Source organism: Dipodomys ordii, unplaced genomic scaffold (genome assembly GCF_000151885.1).
Source record: "Dipodomys ordii isolate 6190 unplaced genomic scaffold, Dord_2.0 Scaffold50, whole genome shotgun sequence".
Classification (NCBI taxonomy): Eukaryota; Metazoa; Chordata; class Mammalia; order Rodentia; family Heteromyidae; genus Dipodomys; species Dipodomys ordii.
In genome coordinates, this window is record NW_012267266.1 from 3,721,997 (window position 1) to 3,736,704 (window position 14,708).

Below are 14,708 nucleotides of genomic sequence, written 5' to 3' on the forward strand. Positions count from 1 at the left end.
GCACCAGTAGTGTTCGCTCAGGGAAGTCCACCCCTCCGCCTAGCATCACCCGCCTCAGGAAGTGATCTTCAGGGCAGCATGGAGAAAGAATTGAGAGCTTTTTCAGGCCTTTCCAATTCCATTTAAATGAGCATCTACTTCCCCTGAGCAAAATGAACAGGACAGATGGTTTGGTTATAAAACACACTTCAGCTGATCCAAGTTAAATAATCTGGATTTAAATCACTACATCTCTCCATGTACTCACCCATCCCTGCATCAAAAGTGAATGGGCTTGTAAATGTTAGGTACTTAGTGGCCAAGCTGGCTTATCTTATTAACTAAATACGTCACTGCCTAGGTCAAATATCTGGCCAAACTACAATTAATCTGATTAAACAATAGGAAGGCCTGGCTCATCATAACCACATTGGGGGGGGTGCTGTCACCTACACTCACACCCCCTTGCTGTTCTGAGGAATGCAGGGCTTAAAAGATGCCAATCTGCAATGAGCACGTGGCAAATATCTCTATTCTTCCCATATATGTCCTCAGCTAAGTCCTTCTGATCCACTACAAAAATGCAAGAAATAACAATCAGCAACTTGTCATTTCACCTTTTCCCAAGACCAAAAATTTAACAGCTTCCATAATCTTCCCTCACCACACAGTTTGGGGCTTGGTGACAGGTGCCACTCTGCAAGGCAGAATGGCAGAATGTCTTTTATTCCTGTGTAGTCCGTCTGTACAGAGGCAATCACTGGAGCTCAGAGACCTGGCAGTACCCATATGGAGACCCAGGTGCAAATGATGACCTCCACCCTCCAGGACACCAGACAGCAAAGATGACCCACAGACATCCTACAAAGTCCCAAATCTTCAACAAGAATAGCAGTTGAGAGTCTCAGGTCTAAGGGAAAAAAGCTGAAAGAGGAAAAAATCAGCACTTTCTCTGTCTTCCTCCCCAAGGCATCCGGGCCACAGACGGCCCCATGGCAGCCGTCCTTACTAACTGGCATAGCTCGGAAATAGGCTTTGCCTTCATCTAATTTCCTCCTAACTGGTAGTGGTTCCAAACCCATCTTTAAAGGGATTCCATATATATAATTTATATATATATATACAATTACATATACATTGATGCCTGTATAAAAAAAAGAGGCAATGGTGGCCCCAATGGGTGAAAAGAGAAGTGAACACACACATAAGTAGTGTCAGTTTGGCACTGAGCGGATGCAGGCCTGACCCAAGATTATTGCGATGTGAGGCAGAAGAACCAGGCCTGTTGCAGGGGTTGCCGGGAGGAGAGGATGGTGCTGGTGGTCTGCAGACCTGCTGCTGTTCAACTCAGGAGAAGAAGGAGCAAAAAGAGGGTCCAATCTGAGACCTGTCATCCAGATCTGCCCTCACAAACATGGGAGATGAAAAAGGAGCTTGATGAGAAGAGGGGAGCCTGGGGAAGCAATGGTCCTCAGCTTCTCCCATAAGGAAGTGCTGGGCATGCACACCCTGGGCTACAAAGAGAGACCCTGTGTAGGAGGGCAGCCAGGGCTGGGGAGAGAGTCCAAGGCCAGAGATGGCCCAGGATGCCAGAAGACCAAAACCATGAATGGCAGCTCTGTCTCCTGGAGTTCTCCACAATGCTCTGGTCACCCATCAACTGCCTGGAACTTGGTCTGAGCAGCTCCTGGCTGGAATTGTGCTCACTGACCCCTCTGGGGGTGTTTGCCTGTCTCCAGGGCCTGCAAGCCCACACCAGCTAAGTATCAGGCCCAGGAGCATCCTTTGTGGTTTTGCTGCCAGTCACAGGCCCATGACCCTGGCTGAGGGCAGGGCTTGAGTGTGTCTTCCGGAGAGAAGGGTCATCCCCTTCCAGGGTGGCCAGCCGAGCCTCAATCCGCTCCAGATCATCTGAGCCCACTTTGACTTTCACAGCCAGGAGATGGATGTAGGTCTCATAACGGCTTTTCTGGGAAAAGGGCAGAGAAAGGCCAAAATCAAGATCAAAAGGCACAACAAAACAGGGGGATGAGTTGAATCTTACATAACAAAAGACTGATTTCCTAACTTAAAAAGCTGTCACAAACCAATAAAAAGTAAATAAACCATAAAGAGCTGTCAGTGATCTTTTTTATGTTACTAACTAAAGGCAACAAAAGTAAAGATACACCCAGCTGCTGGTGGCTCACACCTGTAATCCTAGTTAGCAAGGATGCTGAGATCTGGAGGATTGATGTTCAAAAAGAGTCAGGGCAAGAAAAAGTTCACTAGACTCCATCTCTAATTAAACAGCAAACAGCAGGGTAGTAGGTGCAGACTCAAGTAACAGAACATCAGCCTAGCAAGGAAGAGGCCCTAAGTTCACAACCTAGTACTGCCAGAGAAGGAGAAGGAGAAGGAGAAGAAGGAGGAGGAGGAGGAGGAGGAGAAGACTTCCGAATATCAGATAAGGCATTATTGCTTAATGAGTATAGAGTCTCAAGTTGGACTATGAAAAAGTATGGAGATAGAGGGGGCTGGGAATGCGGCTTAGTAGTAGAGTGCTTGCCTAGCATGCATGAAGCCCTGGGTTTGATTCCTTAGTACCACATAAACAGAAAAAGCCGGAAGTGGCACTGTGGCTCAAGTAGTAGAGCACTAGCCTTGAGACAGAGGAGCTCAAGGACAGTGTCCAGGCTCTGAGTTCAAGCCCCCGGATTGGCAACAAAAAAAAAAAAGTATGAAGATAGGTTGCACAACAATATGAATAAACTTCCTTCTCATACATTTAAAATAATTAAGAGCTGGGTGCCAGTGACTCACCTCTGTAATCCTAGCTACTCAGGAGGCTGAGATCTAAGGATCACAGTTCAAAGCCAGCCCAGGCAAGAAAGTCCGTGAGACTCATCTCCAATTAACCACCAGAAAACTGGAAGTGGCGCTGTAGCTCAAGTAGTAGAACATTAGCCTTGAGCTGAAGAGTTGAGGGACGGCACCCAGGCCCAGGGTTCAAGTACCATGACCAACAAAAACATAATAATAAGATGGTAAATTTTGTTATGTGTTTTACCACTATTTAAAATTTTTCTAATTAAGGGGCTGGGAATGTGGCTTAGTGGTATAGTACTTGCCTAAGCATGCATGAAGCCCTGGGTTTGATTCCTCAGTACCACATATGGAGAAAAACACCAGAAGTGGTGCTGGCTCAAGTGGTAGAGTGCTAGCCTTGAGCACAGAGAGGCTCAGAGACAATGCTCAGGCCCTGAGTTCAAACCCCAAGACCGGCAAATAAATAAATAAATAAAATTTTTCTAATTAAAATTGTAATGAGACATCAATTGATTAAAAAACTATCAGATCTAAATGACAATGCCCTCATATTCTTGTGAGCACAAAGAAATAAATACATTCATAAAATATTAAACAGGTTACAAATTAATTTAATACCTAAGAGGGAGATTTAGCAGTGTCTGAGGATCTTGACTCTGAACTTGAGGCCCTTGCCACAGTCAGAAGAGGCTGATATCTTGGAAGGACCAGAAATTAAAGTTCAGGGGGTCTTTTCATCCCCACCCCCAGTTTCTGCCTGCTGGGTTTCACCCCTCCATCAAGCCAGGCAACAATGAGAAAGACCAGGGCTCTGGAGCTGCAGTCACCTGGGTTAGCACCCTCGTTCCTGCATCCTTAACCATCACCTCAGGCAAGTGCTCTGACCTCTCAAAGCTTCAGCTTCCCCATCTGTAAAGTAGGGCTAGCAACAGAGCCCTTTTCTCAAAGTCAGTAAATACAAGTGGAACATAAGAACACCAGCAGGGGGCTGGGAAGGTGGCTCAGTGGTAGAGTGCTTGCCTTGCATGCATGAGGCCCTGGGTTCGATTCCTCAGTACCACATAAGCAAAAAGAAAAAAGCCGGAAGTGGCGCTGTGGCTCACGTGGTAGAATACTAGCCTTGAGCTGAAGAGCTGAGGGACAGCGCCCAGGCCCAGAGATCAGACCCCACGACTGGACCCAAAAAAAAAAAAGAACACCAGCAGGTCAGCCCACTCTAGCTTTTCCCATCAAAGTACATGGGAGAAAGCTTCCTAAAGCTACCAAGTTCTGTGCTTTTCAAAAGTTTAAGGTCTTTCCTAGAAACTTTCCTGCACATCTTAACCAAAAGCAGTATGGACCCAGGCACCATGGCTCATGGGATTACAGAATCCCAGCTGCTCAGGAGGCAGGAATATGGAGGATTATAGTTTGACACTAAGAGGGGAGAGAGGAAAGTACTTGAGACACATCTAAGCCAATAAAAAATTAGGCATGGTGGTCCACACCTGTTACTCTAATTATGTGGAAAACATATATAGGATGAGCCAGTCGAGGAAGGCCTAGGCAAAAACCTCGAGACTCTATTTGAAAAATAACTGAAGTGCAAAGGGCTGGGGATATGGCTCAAGCAGTAGATAATGATATTAAGTTTTGGACCCTGAGTTCAACTCAGTACTAGAGGAAGAGTTGAAGGAGGAGGAGGAAGAAGAGGAGGACAAGAAAGAGGAGACAGAGGAAGAGGAGAAGAAGGAGGAAGAAGAGGAGGAGGAGGAAGAGGAAAAGAATATTGAAATCTAGAGACTAAGATTCATGATGCCTAATCTTCCTGCTCTGAGACTACTGGATTACTCTTGGCCCTTCTGTCTGTCTGTCTGTCTGTCTGCCTGTCTGCCTGCCTGCCTGCCTGCCTGCCTGACTGCCTGCCTATCTACCAGCCAGCCTTCCTGCCTGCCTATCCACATCTACAGGACAATTGCTTCTTATCTTCCTCCCTCAATCTGACATCTTATCCTTCACCCTACAAATGTGACATTTAGCCCCCTCTGCAGAGCATTGGGAGGCAGAATCAGGATGGTGCGCAGAAAAGACAGGAGGGAGAAAGAAAAAAGAGACAAAGAAGAAAAGAATAAATTGCTGTTTGCTAAGTTATGCTCAAGAGGAAAAATCAAGCCAAAGGTGGGGAAATCAGCAGGGACACAGACTGAGAGTTTTGTGGGAGGTGGCGGTCAGAGAGGGGCCTGGAAAGGTGGTACGTACATTGTGTCCCTCTGGTGCTCTTGAAGAAACCTAGGTGAGGTACAATTAATGAGCATTTGACAGCTGGAGAGTGGGAGGCTATGATTCGTGATTAGATTATAGCTGCTTCAGAGGAGTCCCCAAAGTGAGAAACTCCCTGATCAGGAGCCCCTAGCTTTAAAAGGATGTTGTGGGTGGAGGTGGAGGACAGGAGCTGGCCTCTTCTTCTGGCCCAAGCCCTTACTCTCACCATCCACCTGTGGGAGGCCCACCTCAAACGTGAGATAATGCTCCTTCAGCCGGTATTCCTCTGCCTCCTTGGACTTGAGGCCTTTCTCCACTGGGTGACACCTGTGCTCAGCCAGCTCTGCAGTCACCTGCCTCAGCTTATTCTCATGAGACCGCAGCTGCTCCTCCTGCAAAGACAAGCCCCGGAGCTTGAGGCCTAACTCTTGGATGCCACAGGGATAAGTCTAACCATTCTAAGCTCTAATGAGGCTGCCAGAGTCCCTAAAGCCGTGAGGGTAGAGCCAAGCTCTAGATCCTCCTTTCTCCCTTCCTACTAAGGACAAGGGACATGCACACTTAGTTCTCTCAATACTCATCCTGATCAAGAGGTGAGAGAACTTCACACTACCCAGACACACCCCTGGCTCATAGAAGTCTCCCATGTGCACAGAGACACTGGGCTAAGGGGTCAGCCCGGCCTTGTTATCCCTGTTGAAGGTATGCAATATACACATTCTCTCATAGTCATTCTCAGATGCATGTGAGTGGTCGCAGACCCAGGATCACACCCAAAGTCAGACACACTGTCACTTACAGACACGAACACACATGCCACCCACCACCATACAGCCAGGCTCCTTTGTACAGTGCACATGTGTGAGTGTCCTGAGTGTGTATGTGTGGCTAGGCAGTACATGTATGTAGATACATGTGTATGGATGCAGTGTGGCTAATTGTGTATGTGCATACACATTGGCTTTAAGCCAATGGAGACACCCTGCCTCCCCTAGAGCTTCATGGAGAGACAAATGGACCAAAGGCTGACAAAGACAATGTTCGGAGCTTCCCAGGATCTTTGCCAATTCTAGCCCATCACTTATTCTTTCCTCTCCCAAAACTCTGAATCCTGGAGTATTGATGAGATGCGGGGGTTTTGGTAGGATTACAAATAAAACATTTCATGATCAGTGAAGCCATCGTAAGAGAACTGAGTGTTATCAAAAAAGTTCATTAATAGAATAAACCTGGGTGTTGATGGCTCACACCTGTAGTACTTGGTACTCAGGAGGCTGAGAGCTGGAGGATCACAGTTCAAACCAGCTGAGGTTAGAAAAGTCCATGAGACTCCAGTTAACCAACAACAACAACAACAAAATCAGGCAGAGATGTGATTCAAGCAGTAGAACACAATCATGAGTGAGCAAGTAAGCCAAGTGAGCATGAGATCACTGAACACTGGCAATCAATCAATTTTAAAAAATAAATAAGTAACAAATGCTAATGAAGATGTGGAGGAATGGTAACTCTTATAACTGTTGGTGGAAATATAAATTAGTGCATCCATTGTAGAAGTTAGTACAAAGATTCTTCAAAAAACTTAACTAGAACTACCATATGATCCTGTTTTACATTCACTGGCACAGATCCAAAAGAATGTAAGTTGGCATACAATAGAAATACCTGCACACCCATGTTTAGTATGGCACTATTCATATATCATATATCATTATATACTGTATATTAATATATTATTATTTATTATATACTAATATTACTATATACTATTATTATATACTATTATGCAACAGGTATAGGTGTCTATCAACTGATGGATGAATAAAGCCTGGCATATAGGTAGCTTATACCTATAATCCTAGCTACTCAAGATGAGATCTAAGGATTATGATTTGAAGCCAGCCCAGGCATAAAAGTCCATCTCCAATTACCCACAAAAAAGCTGGGATGGTGCTGGGAAGGTGGCTCAGTGGTAGAGTGCTTGTCTTGCATGCATGAGGCCCATGGGTTTGATTCCTCAGCACCACATAAGCAGACAAAGCCGGAACTGGCACTGTGGCTCAAGTGGTAGAGCACTAGCCTTGAGCTGAAGAGCTGAGGGACAGTACCCAGGTCGAGTTCAGGCCCCATGACCAACTGAAAAAAAGCTGGGATAGAGGCATGGCTCAAGTGGTAGAGCTCCAGCTGTGAGTAAAAAAGCTGAGCAAGAGCATAACATCTTGTTAAGCAAAAGAAGCCAGGCATGGGAAGACAAACATGTTCTCTTTCTTTTTTTTTCTTTTTCTTTTTTTGCCAGTCCTGGGGCTTGAACTCAGGGCCCCAGACACTGTCCCCAAGCTTCTTTTTTTTGTTTGGGTTTTTTTAACTGTATTTTTTTTGTCTTTTCTTTTTTGGTACTGGGGATCGAACCCAGGACGTTGCGCTTGCTAGGCAAGCGCTTTGCCACTGAGCTACATCCCAGCCCCCCAAGCTTCTTTTTGCTTAAGGCTAGGGCTTACCACTTGAGGCACAGCAGCATTTCTGGCTTTCTCTGTTTATGTGGTACTGAAGAATCGAACCCAGGGCTTCACTCATGCTAGGCAAGCACTCTACCACTAAGCCACATTTCCAGTCCATGTTCTCTTTCTTGAATGTAAACAAAAAGATGACTTTGGATAGGAGAGGAGTGGTGTGGTGGGGATAGAAGACAGATAGATGTACATGATCAATGCACATTGTGTGCATGTATGGAAATAATGGAGGGAATATCACTAACCTGTAGTGATATTTTTTTTTTTAGAAAGCACTGGATAAAGGGTCAGCCAAGTCTTAACTGTCCCTAGCTCCCTAAGACATACATCCCCTCAAATCCATGTCCAATGTACACAATACTGGAGACCCATAGAGCTGCATAGCCATTGGCAGAGACGCTTGCCTGTGCCACCCACCACAGCACAGGCAGGTATCTGTGTGGTGCATGGTGTGCGGCGTATGGCCTCTGTCTTCCAATCTACAACAGGAGTGAGGTGTGCTGGAATTTGTGGACGTATCTGCCCTCAGCTCAGGACCAGGCCCTAGAGAAGGAGCTGGGGTAGGGCTGACAATGGAGAGGGAGCTGGGTGGGGCATCAAGCTGGGAAGGTGGCGTTGTGCTCTCAGGGCTTGTACCTGGCAAAGGCGAGTGGTGCAGGAGGGCAGCAGCGGCCGACAGAACTTCTTCATGGAGCTGACAGCTGCCGGGAAAGCTGGGGCTGAGAAGATGGCAGCTACCAGATTGATCCTCAGGATCCAAGACAGCATTTCTTCCTTGCTTCTGGGGACAGTAGAGGCAAAGCAAGGGTGCTGGCTTCTCACAATAGAATTCCCTAGCCACTCCCTCCACCCACCTCTGCCACACCTGCTGCCCAGGATCCAACCAGGCTCTGGGAACTGTGTATGAATGGAAAAGGAAGGAGGAAGGATAAGTGGATAACTGATTAGGCCTAGTCAGAGCTGTGGGAACTTCCGTTTTGTGCCAGTTCCCAGGAAGACTAGACCTTCCCTGTGAAAATCACCCTGGCCAGGTCTACACTAATGGCTCTAAGGCTCAGGAACTCATTAGCGGCAGTGGGTAAGTTATGGTTCCTTTGCAGCCCTGCTGGCTCACCACCTACCCAGCACTTAGACTCTGGTCCCCCCGGCCTCACCCACTAGTCCTCCTTTGAAGCTCATGTGAGATACAAAAACCCCAATTTCAAATCACAGAAGGGTAGGGTGCAGTGAAGTGGAGGGCAGGCCTTCCGGGTCAATTTAGGAGCTCTTTCCCATTGAACCCTGAAACTTACAATCAACGATTCACAATTTCTGTCATCCCTTACTTCAGGGACCTTAGCAACGCCTGCAGGCTCTGCTAAAGCCCAGTCAGATTTCTGATTCAGAGAGCCAAAGTTGGGGCCAGTTTCAGATGACAGTAAGGGTACCACACTTTAAGAACCACTGCTTTGGAGGATCTGTTAGTCTGTGTCAAGCACACACACACACACACACACACACACACACACACACACTGAGGCTGAGGTGAAGAGGAAGTTGAGGCGTCCAGCCTAAGATGCCAGGAGAGTGGCATGTGCAGGCTAATGCTGCAGGCCTTGAGCCCATGTGGCAAGGAAGGGCTCCAGCACCTACTTACGGTGCCTGGAAGAGGAAGACCCTCCAGTCAGCTGTCTTCAGCTTGAGCACATTGGACTTCTTGCTGTAGTCAGAAGCTCTGGTGGCTAGCGCATGATGTACACGAATGGCATTTTTCAAGTCACCCTCTGACAGAGCCTTGTCAGGTCTGTATTCATCCTGGGGGTGGGAAGGGGGTACTCTGTCATTATGAGGCTCCAACTTATTGCCCCACATCCCAACAAAGAAACATTCCAGGGGTTGGAGGCAAGGTTCATGTAGCAGAGCTCCAGCCAATGAGCAACAGTGTCAGATACCGAGTTTGAGTCCCAGTCTGAGGGGGAAGAAGATGTTCACTCAGAGTTGACTCATACCTGTTATTCCAGCTAACTTTGGGTGATAGAAATAGGAGGCTTGTAGTTGAGGTCCAGGTGGATATAAAGTTAGGGACACAAAAAAAAAGCCAGCTGTGGTGGCACATGCCTGTACTCCAAGTTATTCAAGCAAGACACAAAGGTAAGAGGATCAAGGTCCAAAGCCAGTCCAGGCAAAAATGCAAGACCCTACCCAAAAAATAACTAAAGCAAAAAAGTCTTGCCTAGGAAGCATGAGGAAAAGAGTTCAAACCCAGTACCAAAAAGAGAAAAGAATCTCTCTCCAAATCCCCTCCCCTGTACCCCAGATGCCTGATGCTGGCTGTATACATTGAGCCCCTGAGCATTTCACATACCCTTCCCCCAAAGCTTCAGACCCCTTAGTGAGCCCAAGTAGGACTCTAGGTCCTAGGTCCTTCCAAGCAGAGCTGAACACCACAAGGTAAAGCTGGGTAAGACTGGGCTCCGGCAGGCTGGGAGCTGGGAGCTCACACCTGCAATCCTAGCTGCTCAGGAGGTTAAGATCTGAGGATGGCGGGTTACAGTCAGCTCAGGCACAGAAGTCCAATTAACCACCAAAAAGCCAGAAGTAAAGCTGTAGCTCAAGTGGTAGAGTGCTAGCCTTAGGGGGAAAACAAAAACAAAAAAACAAAAACACTCAGGGACAGCACCCAGGCCCTGATTTCAAGTCCCAGGATCAGAACCAAAAAAACAAAAACAAAACCTCTAGGGGGCAGTCTCTCACCTTCTGCAGGTACAAGATAGTCCCTTTGAGAACAGCATAGAATTTCTTCCAGCCACGCCTCCCACGGGGAGCTGAGGAGAGACATGGGGAGTGTGTCTGCCACCAGCCACTACACCATCTCCGACCCTGCCTCCCCCATCCAGACTTCCCCCAGCCCTGCCACGTCCACCCATGTGCACATCCCCAAAGGAGGGGCCAAAAGGTGGGCCTTCCTCTGTGAGAATCCCTCCCATGCCCCCTTCCCCAGCCTGACACCCACTCCTCTTGCCATCCATGTCAGCATGAGTCTTCCGGGTCAGCACGCCATGCTTGTAGGTAGTAGCACTGAGAGCCTGTGGGACATCCAGGAAGGGATTTCTGCCATCCAGGATCCGTGTCACTTTTTTCGTGCCTGTCCCAAACTTGTCATCCACCAGCTCAGACAGGGATTTCCTCAGCTCATCCTCATCTCTAGGAAGGTACCAGGCCTAAGCACCACTTCCAGAGAGGCCTCAGCCCCATATCCCACCCAATACCCCCTGGAAGCCAGGGTCAGAGGGGAAGCCAGCCATGACAGGCTGAGATAAGGAGATTCCACACCACAGATCCAGATCACTGATCCTTGACCTCTGATCTTTGATTTAGGACTTCTAAGATAATCCTTACTCTTGATCACAAGTTGTAGATTTCACTATCACCTTCTCCTCAAAACCAGCAGTGGACATCATACAACTAGGTCTATAGTTCAGTCCATTCCATAGCAATGTAAACACTATTTTTTTTCTTGTCAGGCTGGGGCTTGAACTTGGAGCCTTGAGCTTTTACTCAAATGTTTTGTTCATACCTGGAACTCTACTACTTAATCTATACCTCTAGTTCTGCATTGCACACTTTTAATCAAGACAAAGAATTAGCTCAAAGTGAATTCTACCATGAGTTGAACTAACAGCTGGTCAGGGGTGGTCAGGGCTCTGGGTTAGGAGAAATCAGCACCATGGAGAGTGGTCAGCGTGACTAACCTGAATCCCCAGCCACTCCCTCTCCCAGAGATGCAGTCTCCCCATACCTGTGCCCATGGGCACTACTCACATGGCCCATTCCAGCTTTTCATTCTTGATGGAGTTGTAAAGAGTCTGAGAGAGGGGAGAAGAGAGGAATTCAGTCCAAGATTCAAAGTGCTCTCCATCTACCTCAGTAAGGTGTAGTAAGGAAGCATAGTTCCAGCTAATGGGGCAAAGTGATCCATACGGGTTGGTGTGATGGACAAATGAGTGGATGGTTGGAGGTATGGATACATGATATTGTCATTAATTGTTTGCCCCCACCCCAGGAGACTAAGCTTCATAAGGCCAAGAGTGGTCTGTCATGTTTGCCACTAAATCTCCAATGCATGGTCTAGAACTCAGCATACTGTACATTCTCAATATAGTGAATGAATGGTTGGGATGATGGATGGATGGATGGATGGATGGATAGAGGATGAATAGGTGAGAGGTGGGTGAATGAGTGATTTATGAGAGTTAGGGTATATGAACAGGTGATGGAGGAGTAGGTGGGTATTTAAGTACAAGAGTTATTAAAATTTTTCTCCTGAGAATGCATGCACAGGAAAAATGAGTGAGTGAATAATAATGGGAAGAAGATTAGTAGTTGGCAAGAAGTGAATAGATGGGTGATGGCTTGATCTCATGAGTGTGTTTGTAACGAGTGCTTCTGAATGGAGAGGAAGGTAATTATAGTGAGAAAAGAGATCATGTTCTCTTTTTAGCTTTATTTTTAATTGCCACATAATAAAATTTTACCTCTAGATTCTATTCAACTCCCCTCTTGGCACCATCATGTTGTTAAAATCAATTATCTAAAAATGAATTCCTGATCTCCCTCCCTCCAAAAGGAATCTTTCTCTTCTTTCTCCAAAGTGTAGAACTGACAAAGTTAGAAAAGCCAGAACTCTACCCTAGCCTTCAAAAGGAAACTGTTTTCCTTTCATCCTTGGTGATGTCAGAGGGATGAATGGTGGTGATGGAGGCAGTAAGGAAGGGGACAATGTGACAGTTGGTAGCAGTGATGGTGATTACTGTGAAGGCGATGGTGACATCTAGAGCATCTAACACAAATATCACAAAGCCTATCCTTCTGCCTCAGTCCAGGAACACAGGATAGCCAACTGTGGAGATGGATGGTCTCTAGTTCTGCCCCCAAGGTCATGGTAGTCTTGCCCCCAGCATTAAGGGCCTGGAATGTTAAGATTTAAGGGGGCAGAGACTTCTCTATACCCACTTTGACACAGCTGGGAAGATGGGAATCCACAGTAGATAATACCTTCAGCAGGTCTTTGGCAAAATCTTGGCCATCATTCAGCTGGTCCAAGTTGGCAATGAATTGCTGGCAGGACATCTTCTTGCCAATGTTCTGTAATGGAGAAATGGTTCTGTCTAAGAGTCCAGAAAGGCTGGTGAGGCCTTCACACCCTGCCCTGCTCATTCCACTCAGAGGGAATGAGGCAGCATCAAGGACAGTAATAAGGGTAAAGCATTCTGAATGTTCCTTTGTTTCTAAGAGTTTTCAGAACTCCTCTTCACATTCAAGAGTCTACCTGATTGTTAAGCATCAGTGAAAGGTTAGAGTTCTCTTCAAACCCAGATGGAAGAGGCACTGGAATAGTTGACATTTGCCAGCTGCCTACTTTCTTCCAGACATTGTGTATGACATGCAGTATCTTATTTCCTTCTCACCACAGGGTAAGGAAACAGGGTGCAGTGGGGTGACTGATGTGCCTATGATCACACAGCAAGGATGTGGAAAGGCCAAGTGTGTCTGACATCAAAGTCCACACGCTCACCCGCTCCTCCAGGCTTAACTCGCCCAAGGTCACTCAGCACCAGGACTTGAACCCAGGCCTCTTGGCTCCTGAGCCGAAGCTCTGTGTATTCCGCCACAACCGCCTCACCCTCTCACCTGCACAGAAGGGCAGCAAGACCTCCAAGAGGTAAAGTCAGGGAGAGTTTGGTCTCATGAAACCAAATATCAGTTTCCACCAACACATATGGGTGCCCCATGCTATACTGGGCTGACAGAAAGAAAACTTTCACCCCTAGAGGTACAAAGGGCTGTGGTCCCAAGGTTTGACTTTGGTTAACCACTGAGGAGTGAAAGAGCTTGCCAGCTCCAAAGCCACCACTTGAGAGTCGCACTTTCAGATTCTCCTTGATTCTTTCACATATCAGGAAGCACAAGGTGGTCCTCCTCTTTGTGACACATTGTGGATTTGGGTTTGCTACAGGCAGTGTTCCCCAGATTTAATTGCAGAACCATGGTATCTCATAAGATGGAAATAAATAAATGATATACACACATAAGTATAAATATGTGTGTATATATACATATGTACATACCTTGTTTTTGCAAGTATTAGGGTTTGAACTCAGGGTCTTGCATTTGATCATCTTGTTTACTTGGCTGGAACTCTACCACATAAGCCATAACTTCAATACAGCTTCAAAAAATAATTTTTTGTGCCAATACTGGGGCTTGAACTCAGGGCCTGGGTGCTATCCCTGAGCTTTTTTGCTTAAGGCTAGCACTCTACCATTTAGACCACAGCTCCACTTCTGGGTTTTATGGGGCTGATTAGAGATAAGAGACTCTGCCTGGACTGGCTTCAAACCATAATCTCAGACCTCAACCTCCTGAGTAGCTATGATTTCAGACATGAGCCACCAGTGCTCAGCTCAAAAAAGAATATCATAATCAAGTTTATGAATACATTCTATGGTTTTTAACAGGCTATGTGAATTGGGGTTCTGCAAGGAAAGAATTTCATGTTCATATCCTCAAATTTATTGATCTTGGCATCATTTTAACAAAGATAATCTATTCACATCACATAGGATATTTACACACCATAGAAATGATTTAGAAAACAATGGTGTAGGTAGGCACTTCGTTGGTGAAAATACTGGGGATTGAATTTAGAGCCTTGTTCTTGCTAGGCAGGTACTCTACCACTTGAGCCATGCTTGTGGCCCCTTTTTTACATTAATTTTTTTGCCAGTCCTGGGGTTTGAACTCAGGTCCTGGGCACTGTCCCTGAGCTTCTTTTGCTCAAGGCTAGCATTCCACCACTTGAACCACAGCACCCTTTTTCTGTTTATGTGGTACTGAAGAATCAAACTCAGGGCTTGATGCATGCTAGGCAAGCCCTCTACCACTATGCCACAGTCCCAGTCCCTGCATTGATTATTTTGAAATAGGATCTCACGTTATGCCTGGGCCAATGTACGCTGTGATCCTCCTATTTGTGCTTCTTCATGTCTCTTTGATGACAGGAGCTGCCATTGCTTCCAACAATTGTGCTTACCAAAAAAAAAAAAAAAAAAACTGGCACAACAGACATGAACCACTGCATTCAGCCATTGGTTGAAATGGAGCCTCATAAACTTCTTTTTCCATGGGCCA

The 14,708-nt window shown here is 46.5% G+C and overlaps 1 protein-coding gene across 1 annotated transcript in view; it reads right to left on the reverse strand.

Moving 5' to 3' along the window:
- Positions 1-1,738: 1,738 nt before the first annotated feature.
- Positions 1,739-14,708, reverse strand: part of Psd2 (pleckstrin and Sec7 domain containing 2) — a 35,295-nt gene continuing 22,325 nt past the window's right edge. The window contains exons 7-14 of the mRNA XM_013020335.1: positions 12,573-12,662; positions 11,340-11,383; positions 10,531-10,721; positions 10,272-10,342; positions 9,175-9,332; positions 8,175-8,319; positions 5,277-5,420; positions 1,739-1,948 (exon numbers count right to left, since the gene is read on the reverse strand). Of these exons, the coding sequence (XP_012875789.1) occupies positions 1,739-1,948; positions 5,277-5,420; positions 8,175-8,319; positions 9,175-9,332; positions 10,272-10,342; positions 10,531-10,721; positions 11,340-11,383; positions 12,573-12,662 (1,053 nt within the window). The remainder of the gene's footprint in view (positions 1,949-5,276; positions 5,421-8,174; positions 8,320-9,174; positions 9,333-10,271; positions 10,343-10,530; positions 10,722-11,339; positions 11,384-12,572; positions 12,663-14,708) is intronic.